The following is a 10,373-nucleotide window of genomic DNA, read 5'->3' on the forward strand; positions in this document are numbered from 1 at the left end:
AACTTGGTCCGCTGGGTAATGATGAATGAAAAGGCCCAGGGCAGGAGCGCCGCAAGTGGTGCTACTAACAGAAGACGCCAGAGGGAGTGCTTGGAGGACCAGCTGTGAGGGAGCATTCTCGACTGCAGGAGGTGAGCAGCCTTACGGAATGTGCGCTTTCGGTTGCGTTCATGCGAATAAGTAAGTATATGCCTCGAGTGTAAAATGAAATGTAGCGTGTGGAATTAGAGTGCGGCTTTATGACACTTTTTCACGAAATATCCAATAACTGATTATGGAAAGTACAGGGAGTCTGCGTAAAACATTGAAAGAAGCCGATGTGTGCGTCCGGTCTACATAATTCATCAGTCCTTAAAGCTTAATGCATTATATAAACTACCATCCATGTGAGAATGGCGATATTTGGTTGCTTTTATGTGAAATTTTTTTTTTTTTTTTGTTTCTCATTATGCAGCTGTAGAGAGGCAATTTTCGAAAGCGACGTGCACCTTTTTTGAGATACATGTGACAAAGTTGTGGAACGTTGTACGGAAGGGTACCGGTTGCATAGACGCACATCTGCGTAACAGCGCGATCAATAAACTGTGGTTGCGTATTCAAACAATACTGTGGATAGTTGCGTGTCTGTGGCGGAGTTCAACGTGCACGTGTAACAACGTGTTCAGCGCCGCAGCTCCAGTCCACATGTTTTGTGTGTGTAGCAGGACCTCGGCCCGATGGTCACTCTTTCCACGACAATGTTGGTTCGCCGGTGTGGCCTTGTCTTGATCCTCCTGTCGCGTACATAATTCTAAAATAATGTACCCCTCAAGACATCTTCACGTGACGCATGGGCTAAGCTTCGCTCGCCACTCCACAACCATACCGATGTGGGGTGTGTGGGTACGTGTTTAAATTGTAGTACCCAGCCCCACATACAGATCCCACATGCGTGGGCGTGGCCACGCAGATGACGAACGCTACCCAATCAGTAAGGAGCAGCTCGCTCACTGGCTACATGGTCAACCAATAAGAGCGCTAACTGTCAAGCGCGTAGCCAATGACAAGGCGTGTGTGGCTCGCACATAGTTAGGCACGTGTAGCCCTGCACATGTTGATGCTCGCAATGAGCTGGAGGGTGAGAGGAGAAGAGAAGCCATCGGGAAAGAGAGTGTGGTGTGGAAGAGAACGAGCCGACGAGTCCTTCGCTCTCCTCAGTTCTCCATCTGAAGGCTCACAGTTGTACTCATAGAAATATACATCGAATTTAGCCGCGTTACCTTCCAAGTCTTCTGGCGACGAAAGAGGTGAGATCGAGCAGCTATCACTCTGTTGTTGCTCCAGATTTTTCTCTCTCTTTCTCGTACGAGGTGCTTTGACTACGAGGTTTAGCCTTGTGCTTTTCACTGCTCGGGTGTCATCGATGGCAGCTGTGCGGTTTACAGAGAAACTGGCAGACGGATGGCAGAGAGTAAGAAACGATAGAGGAGAAGATCGGTACAAATCTCAATCGTCTCTCACCTAGCGATGAAGGGCTACGATGCTAATAATGTGAAAGTTGTACTTATTTCTTTTTAGATCGTCTTAATTTTATTTGATGATGGTTCGCACAAAGTGAATAAATTGGGGGCGGCAGGTATACGTTTGGATGTGGATATTTCAGATTGTTGCTGGGGTTTTTTTTTTTGTAATGTTTGAGCATTCCGGCTACATACGTATCTCGTGTCCTTTACTGTCATCATCAGTTACATTACAGCAGTTGAAACGAAGCATGTCTGCGACACACACATGTAGCACAAGTGAGACGCGCACACACACACACGCAGCACTTTTGAAACGCATCCCAGCACATGTCGGGCATAACACACACACACATGAGTTGCGCTTTCCTTGAGAGACAAAGATACACACCTCTGGGCTGGAAGTGGGGTTTTTTTTTTTTTTTTTTTGTGTCGGTAAAGGAAAGGGGGGCTGAAGGGGAGAAGGAGACGCAGAGACGGGACGGAGGACAGAGTGGAAACTGGCAAAGGTGCCTCAGCACAGCAGGGTGTGTTAACTGGTGTGTGTGTGGAGGCTCGGGCGCGCTTACGGAATTCAGTGTCACGTGCAGCTTTTGTGTACGAGAGAGTATTTCTTTAATGGAAGGACGTGGCTAGTATCATGGAAGTGCGCGCGTGCAGTAAGTAAAGCGAGTCGCTAGCAGCGCGTCCGTGTGTGGAAGTCAGTGCCAGTGAGTTTGCGTGACCCCTTATCTCTCGTTTTCCTGTCTGTCGGATTTAAGACCAGCGGGGGACTCCCACATTTGAGGTGATGGGAAGCCGGGGCGGGGGAGAGAGAGAGAGAGAGATGGAAAGAGTGGGTGAGGGGTAAAGAGGGTCAGAGGCAGAGAAAGGGAGACATGGAAGGCAGAGGAGAGGGGGGATGAGGAGGGAGAGGAAGAGGGGGGTTTGCTGTTTGACCAGGGGAGAGCTGTGGGGGGGGAGCTGGGAGAATTAGACGGGGCGGGTGGAGAACAGCCCTGCTAAGTGCTACTGCTGCTACTACTACTACTACGACAGCGACTGGATGTACCGCTGCGCTTGGCCAGCCCACCCCCTTTTTGCACCAGTAGACAACACCCGCGTCGCGTTCCACTGCATTGGTAGTAGAATCTGCAAGGGTCATACAGTGGGTTCTATGTTCAGGCTTCTTTTTTTTTTTTTTGCAAATTATTCTATTTTATTAAATTACTATTTTCATCTTTCGTTTCCTATCTGTATTCTGTCACTCACTGTGCTCTCGGCATTCCGACAAATACTGACCTCGATGCGGTCCGTTCCCCGCCTCTCATATATATTTAAACACTTGAGTCCTTCTGCTGCTCATTTTCATGTTCCTCTCTCTCTCTCTCTCTCTCTCTCTCCTCCCTACAGCAATGCAGTCATCAGGCAGCACTTCCTCCCAGCCCTCGCACGACTCCCTCTGCTCCAGCGATAGTTTCTTGTTCAGCGACGCCGATCACACGGAGGACGACGCAGATGTCTTCTTGTCGGAAGGCGACAGCAGGGAGAGCCAGGCCAGCAGGGAGGGCGAGTCCGGCCAAGTAGTCTTTCCCCAGGCGAGAGCGGACCTACGAGAATGGGCCTGCGACGGCTTCGGCAGTCAGGATGAGTCTGAGGTCATAGGTCACCAGGTGACGAACACCATCAATGGCACCGCCCGCTCCTCGCTGGTGACCTCCTCCTCCAGTGCACTGAATAAGGAAAAAGGGAGAGGGGGACAGACCAAGGGAGACTTATTGTTTGCACAGAAGGTGGGTTTTAACTTTGTCTCGGGATTATTTGTTCAATGAGAATTTATGACTGTAAGGAACCTTTTTTTTTGTATTTTGGCACGCGTGATTGTTGATTGTGTTAATGAAAACTTCTGTGAAATTGTCTCTTTCTCAGTGCGCGGAACTTCAGGGCTTTGTCCGACCTCTGCTGGAGCTTCTAAATGGACTTAAAAAGGGGAGGTTTGACAAAGGTATGTGAGGTGTTTTTTAAATGACAAACACGTTTCTCTGAAGTGAATGTCAGTGTGTGTATGACTGGGGGTCAGTCTGAGTATGCCCTTTATAGTATTGTGAGGTTTTCTTTCTTTCTTTCTTTTAACAGAATTTTGTCTTGTCAGGAAATTCCCTGTTCTGTTAAATGAAACTGTTGATAAAGCTTTTTTTTAATTTGCAGGTCTTAGCAGTTTCCAGCAAAGTGTTGCTATGGATAGAATCCAGAGGATTGTGGGAGTTCTTCAGAAACCCACCATTGGGTAAGAGCCCGATGTCTGTTTTATTTACTGCACTGTTAAAGCAGGCCTCTTCCGCAGAATCTCACACGTCAGCAATGGTGTTTGACCCTCAGTGTTATCGGTATCTGTTTATGGAAAAGCATTTTGAAGGGAAACAACTTCTTGATGAAAATTTCAGCATTTGTTTTTGTCAGGAATGTTGTCAGCATTTGGTTGAAATAAAACTAGATTTTCTGATGAGAACTGTGTTAACTGGTCTCCCACTATTTCTGCAGTATTACTGTATTCACCATTCCTTACACAAAAGAAGTAATTCAGAATTTTTTCAGTTTAGTTATATAACTGCCAATATGTAACTTATTCTTAAAGTTATGGATTGAACAAATGTCTGCATTTCTGGTACTAGAGCAAACCATCTAGATGTCTGCCTAACAGTCTTCCAAGGTAACATAACAGATAATGTTGAATGCAGTGGGTATAAAAGACTATCATTATTTGTTTTTATGAGCAAATGTAAAAATACTAAGAAATCTATTGCAGAAGTCTCTCAAACTGTTATTGGCATCAGTAAAAATTGCAAACAAACTTATTACAGTAACCAGTTAAAATATGTTTTGTATGGCTATTGTAGTTAAACAAGATCCATTTGCTCAGCCTATTTTTTTTCCCCTAAATAACGTCCAAAATGGTTAAACAGGAAATCTGGTGAAAACTGATTACCAATTCTAAGTAGACACCCTTCTTAAGAGGTATAATGAAACCAGACTTCTTCATCACTGTTTCTCAGACTGTGGTTTGTGGTGCCACATGTGACATGAAAACACTTTATTCATTCTTGTTAAATTGTTCTTCAATCACATGTGAATCTACAGACATTGAGGATGGAAATTCAGAAGTAAATCTTGACAAAGGCATTAAAAGCTTTTTGCTGAAATATTAAGATGTTGCTCGAACATTACACAAACATCTTTTCTAGAATAACCTTCTGTAGTTTCCACACATCTGTGTTTTTGAGCATTTTCTGTTTCTGGGTTTTTTTCTTTTTCTTTTATTGGTTGGTCATAGTGCAGACTAGAGTAGTTGCAATGTTCTCAGTTCATACTTTCCTCCCTTATCATCCTATTCTTTTCTCTCCTCAGCGAGCGGTATCTGCACACCCTTCTCCAGGTGGAAATGATGCTGAAGTTGTGGTTCCCCCATGTTTCCCAAAAAACCTCAGTAGCCATCAACCCCCAGCCTCCCCTTCCCCACAACCTCCCACAAAGCACTCCTCCACACAAGCACAAAGATCAGCTGCACATCCCTGTGAAGGTAAGAGTCAAGGGTTTTTTTTTTTAAATTTTATTTGAAACGTGTCAGTTGTAAAAATTAAAAATTAGGTCAAATTCTTTGCTTTCACCATATTAGAAGTATTAATTCCACATGGAATTAATTCCTTGGACTGAGGAAAAGCACAGGTGGCCATTTCTTTGCTGTGTAATTAATCTGTTATCAAAATCATCTTTTCTGTCTCGCAACAGAAACGAAAGCTTAGTTGGTCAGACACCGACGCAACTCCCCCTCCAGCTCTTTGCAAGAGCTTCCGACAAATGCGGGAAGAAGAAGAAGGGGGAGACGGAGGCAGCAAGGGGGTGACACAATGCCACTCGGCAGTCTCTGCTTCAGTCCAAAGAGAGATCAGTCCTGCCAACACCAAAAAGCTTGTGCAAGCAAAGGAAGAGGAGGTGGGAGATGGAGAGGGAGAATCGTCAAGTTACAAAGCCATCCACTGGTCTGAACCAAGTCTTACCTGGGTCCATGTAGCCCCTATCCTGAGCCCAACAAAGTCCTGCCCCTCTCATGAAGGCAGTGAAGGTCAAAAGGGAAACTCTGCCTCTCTGATGACCAGGGGCAGCCCAGCCACACAAGACAACTCAATTTCATCCACTACCCAGTTTTCTGATGCACACCACCTTTCTTTCCAGCAATGCCAGCAGGTTGAGTGTCAGAGTGAACTCGCTACCGCAGATGGTGAGGGCAAGACCTCGAAGACTTGTCAGGGGCGGAGCCTGTCTCGCCAACCTTTGCGGAAGCCTTTAAATAGTGCAGTGGACATTGTGATTCAAAGCTCCACGTAAACTTGAAACTGAAGAAACAACAGCTCCGTCATATTGGTACAACCTCTGTGTTTAAGTGTGACAAGCTGGATTGTTATAAATGCACTCTTTTTTTTGGGGTTGTGTTGGGTTGGGTTGGGGTTGGGGTTGGGGTTGGGACGACACTGAGGTGATACAACTTTTGATACCCATTTCTATTAGACTTTTTTCAAGAGTTCTCTAAGGACCCCGACAAGAACACAGCAGAGGTTTATAAGGAAAGCATTTTTAAGCTACACCTAAAGCAAAAGTGAGTCTACCCTCATAGTATTGTTTGTTTAAAACATTGAAAACAATAATCGCAGTAAGTAAAACAAAAATGGAACATTATGTCAAAATACTGATGCCAAACAAAGGACCAAGTCTTTGTCTGAAGTTAAAGCTGTTAATATAGCAATATCTTTATGATGTACTTAAAATAACTATTTAAAGACTGAAATGAATGGGAAATGGTTTACTTCATGTGAAGTCAACATGTAAAGCATGAATTCGTCAAAGCTTTTACACATTAATATGGGATATACTGTACATCCCAAAGTCAATGTTTGTGCTGAAAAAGTAGTAGAAAAAAATACATTTGCGTACTGAAAAACCAGAACCAATAGTGAAACATATTGCTAAGTTAAACAGTATTAATAATAGGTTGTTAACAGTAGTTTTCTCACCTGAAATCCTTGGAAACAGAGGTATTTATATTGTCACTAATTAGTGTCAACTGCTGCTTTTATTGGAAATCAAAGGAAAATGACAATGAACAAGATTGCACTTTTTGAACAGTTGCAATAACATGGCAAACCACTTAAGAGAAACATCAAAATGCAGGGAAAAACATGTCTATGGAACTCCTGCTACTAATTCAAAGATATTATTCTTGAACTGCTTTATGTCCATCTGTGCACACAGTGGAAATCGTCCAGTGAAGTAGAAGAACCAACTGGATAAAAAGATTTCCACGTGTTTGGTAATTTTGTGCTGTAGAAATATTGTTGAAGAAACAATACTGAAACAGCTGCAATATGAAAAGATCGCAACACAGAAAGCACCTTAAATTCTGTATTAACAAGCTGGGTTGTCCACAATGTGTGACAAGGGAATCAAGCAGGAAAATGTTAGCCAAAAGCCAGCTTAATCAGTTTAGCAGATAGCTATGGAGTCAATGACAGGGTCAAAGAGGACTTCCTGGAACAGGTTGGAGTTGATCCTGAATTTCAGTGTTTATTTATTGATTGATTTCTTTAATTTGCATTTATTTATTTCTTTTATTTATTTGGTGGCTTGAGTTTCCGCAGCCGGAGGGGGAGCTCTTGTAATTCTGTTGTACCTGGTTTTTATTACTATGATGACGAGATGGACATTTTTGATTGGACAACTGTGCCTTTACCAAATAGGATATGTACAAAAGTGATTTTTATACATTTTTGATGTTTTTTTTTTTTTTTTTTTCTTTCCCAGAGAACTGAACACCGTAATCTTCAAAGATGTTTTGGTTTTATTTTTGCATCCATCTCACATAGGTGATTTCACGCCATGAGCCAGGGGGACACTACAGCAGCTACCCAAACACAAAACCGTTAGCAGAGCTCTTTCTACCTTATTACAGAGAACAGTCCCCTTAGGTCACCTGGTGGCTTTTCAAGTCTATCTTTCCAAGAGCCATTTCACGGTTTGTTCTGTAATATCAGCGCTATTTGCTTAAAGGTGAGACTTGAAATAATACACGTGGGGGATCTGAACAGGACATAGACATGCTTCCTGTACCGGTTTCGTTTCATCCTGTCAAATATCTAATGGTAAATTCCCAACTTGACAATGTCGCCACATCAAGTCTGATTAGACGATGACACCTAATACTACAGCAGCGGTGAAAAACAGAAGCAGTCCGTACCATTATGTAGTATTTGTGTTTGTATGCGTGTCTGCGTGCGTGCCTGTCGTTTTTCTACACGGCGAGTTGTGCGAAAGAGCAGAAACGAATTGCACTTATCTCCATTGTCTTTTCCTTGTACGTTTGCTGAAGCACAGACCAGCCTATTTGGTCAAAGGGTTTTGTTTGCCGATTGGTCAAAATGTCTTGTTTATTATGCTGCCTATCTTGCATTATTGTACAGTGCCCCCCCCCCCCCCCCCCCCATGGCTCATTTGACTTTTTACACTCTCTCCTCCCTGTCCCTCCCCCCTTCTCTTTTGCCGTTTTATTCACTGTCAGTCGCCACCTTCCTCGCCGTTCACATTCTGCTTCCTCCAGATTTACTCGTGTGACTTTTTAAGCGACGCAGAATAAAAATGTTTTAATAAATTACACACATTTTGACAAAAAACGACTCTTGAATCGGCTCTCTGTGCGTGTGCGTGCCTATCTGTGCCTGGGATGCTGATGGCCCTGTCTGAACAGCTGCGACTCTGTAGGGGGCAGACTTAGTGACTTTTTATTTGGGAAACGGAGCGGAGAGAAGGATGGAAAGGGGGGTAACGCCTATAATCTGTGGTCTCAGCCCCCAGTAATCTGTTTGGGATTGTACTGGATTTAACCATCCCCCCAGATGCCCTGCAGCGTATCTCTCTCTTCTTTTAGTACATCTATGCACGTTGCGCCTGTGCTTTCTTTACTGCTTGCATGTCTGCATGTTTTCAATGAGAGTCATGCCCGTGTGCCTTAACCCTCCAGTTTAAGGCTCGTTTTTAACATGTATACGAAAAAGCACGATGCGTGCGTCACATTCCGATGCCATCGTGTGCATGAGGCATGAACGTGCGTGTCCCCAGTAGGGCACGTGCGCTTGCTTGTAGTGACACACTGACTCGCCGATTCTCTCTCAGTCTGGTGCTCTGTGACACACTGACTGCAATAACACTGAACTCAACAAAGACAGCCCTCCACGCAGGCTCCAAACACGCCCTCCCCTGCTCCACCCATCCCCCGCCCTCCGCCCCTGCTGTCTCCATGCAGTTTTTTTTTTTTTTTTTTTTTTTTGCAGGGAGGACCTTGTTTTCTGCTCAAAGTGGTGGTGTGCCCCCCTCTGCCCCCTGGAGAATTATAGCTAGGGCCAAGATGAAAGAAGACGATGATGGAGTGAGAGGATAGCAATGGGGGGGAGGCAAATTGTGCTGTTATCAAGTTATATGTACTCATGTACAATTTTTTTGTGCTTGTTATGACATGGATATATCAGCCTACAGATATTCGTTTATATACATATATGTATATATACGTATACAGTATATGTGTATATACTGTACATACATATGCATATACATACTGTTTATGTACATGTGTATGTATTTTGTAAGGGCTGCTTAGATGTGCAGTGTGCCTCATTGTTTAAACTTCATTCCTTATCGTAGGCATGAGTGCGAGTGTTGTGTGGAGTGTGGCAGGGGCATTTCTGTAGAGAGGGGGAGAGACCATGAGGGGAAAGACTAGAAAAATAAATGTGGTGGGGGAGGGGGTAATGCTGTGCTTACTCACTCTTTCGAACCCCTCCTCCACCCTCTCTTTCTGCCCCCTGCTGTGTTCATTCATTGTGTTCCATTAGCGCTCACGCGAGCCAACCCCAGGCCCGGCACGCACAGGGCGGAGCGCGCGCCCATCACCGAACAGCCGAGCGGCCGACAATCGGCGTCGACCGTCCAACTTGAACCGGTCCTCAGCTGGCTGCCACTCTCCCCGTAACTGTATCTTCAATTGCCGAGAGGAGGAGGAAGGCAGGAGATGACAAGGGGGCAAAGTGGGGAGGGAGTGTAACGTGCTGAACACACTCCGCATACCATCGCCATCTTAGTATGCGTGTTGGGTGGTGAGGATGAGCACGACGCAGTTCAGCCCACAATAAAATGCAAGCTGGGATGAAGTATGACTACAGTACACAAAAGTGCCCGCCATACACTACAGAGCAGCACAAGTGAAAAACAATCAATGCACAAACACAGCTGTCCACTGAAGGAGAGGGAAAGCTAGGTGAGACGAAAGCTGCTAGGTCATTAGAAGTGACTTGTCACACGCAGGCCTTTGCTGCTAATAGCGGTCATTCAAATAGTTTGTCTAATTCTTACTTGTTTATTTACTTATTTTAAGTGTTCTTTCTTTTTGCTGCTGCTGTTCTGGGGGCTGCCACACAAAATTTCATTGTATTGCATTGCATACAACGACGGTGAAGTATCTCTCTCTACATGTGGATACCGGGAACGTGGCGACAACACGATATGGGCACCGCTTTCAAACAGCAAACCGGCACAGGCCATATTTGATCTTGTAATGTCATATTTACTATTAAACGAGGCAACTGGTCTTAGAATAATGCAATCATCCTCCGTTTGCGTCTTATTTCCCTTGGATCAAGGCTATACAGGGACTTGTTCTGACGAAGTCAATAAAGGAAGAAGAAAAGGATGCGAGGGTCCACCGGAGTACGGTATTACAAATCGGCCGTGTGGAGCAACGGTGTACAGTGTACAACACTGGTGCAGCGTGTATAATCCAACTGGGAGAGGAAGGAG

General features: G+C 44.6%; 1 protein-coding gene across 4 annotated transcripts; it reads left to right on the plus strand.

The window, feature by feature from the left end:
- Nucleotides 1-92: 92 nt before the first annotated feature.
- ciarta (circadian associated repressor of transcription a) lies at nt 93-5,995 on the plus strand. 4 transcript variants are annotated; one of them, XM_018736795.1, is made up of 6 exons: nt 93-131; nt 2,892-3,271; nt 3,408-3,483; nt 3,687-3,765; nt 4,884-5,055; nt 5,265-5,995. In XM_018736795.1, exons 2-6 carry the CDS (start codon nt 2,894-2,896, stop codon nt 5,859-5,861), a joined length of 1,302 nt encoding a protein of 433 aa, XP_018592311.1. In that variant the 5' UTR covers nt 93-131; nt 2,892-2,893; the 3' UTR covers nt 5,862-5,995. The 4 variants fall into 4 exon arrangements, with proteins under 4 accessions (XP_018592311.1, XP_018592296.1, XP_018592304.1 ...); XM_018736780.1 differs by lacking the exon at nt 93-131 and adding an exon at nt 135-180; XM_018736788.2 differs by lacking the exon at nt 93-131 and adding an exon at nt 1,108-1,286.
- Nucleotides 5,996-10,373: the final 4,378 nt, after the last annotated feature.

Source organism: Scleropages formosus, chromosome 18 (genome assembly GCF_900964775.1).
Source record: "Scleropages formosus chromosome 18, fSclFor1.1, whole genome shotgun sequence".
NCBI classification, from domain to species: Eukaryota; Metazoa; Chordata; class Actinopteri; order Osteoglossiformes; family Osteoglossidae; genus Scleropages; species Scleropages formosus.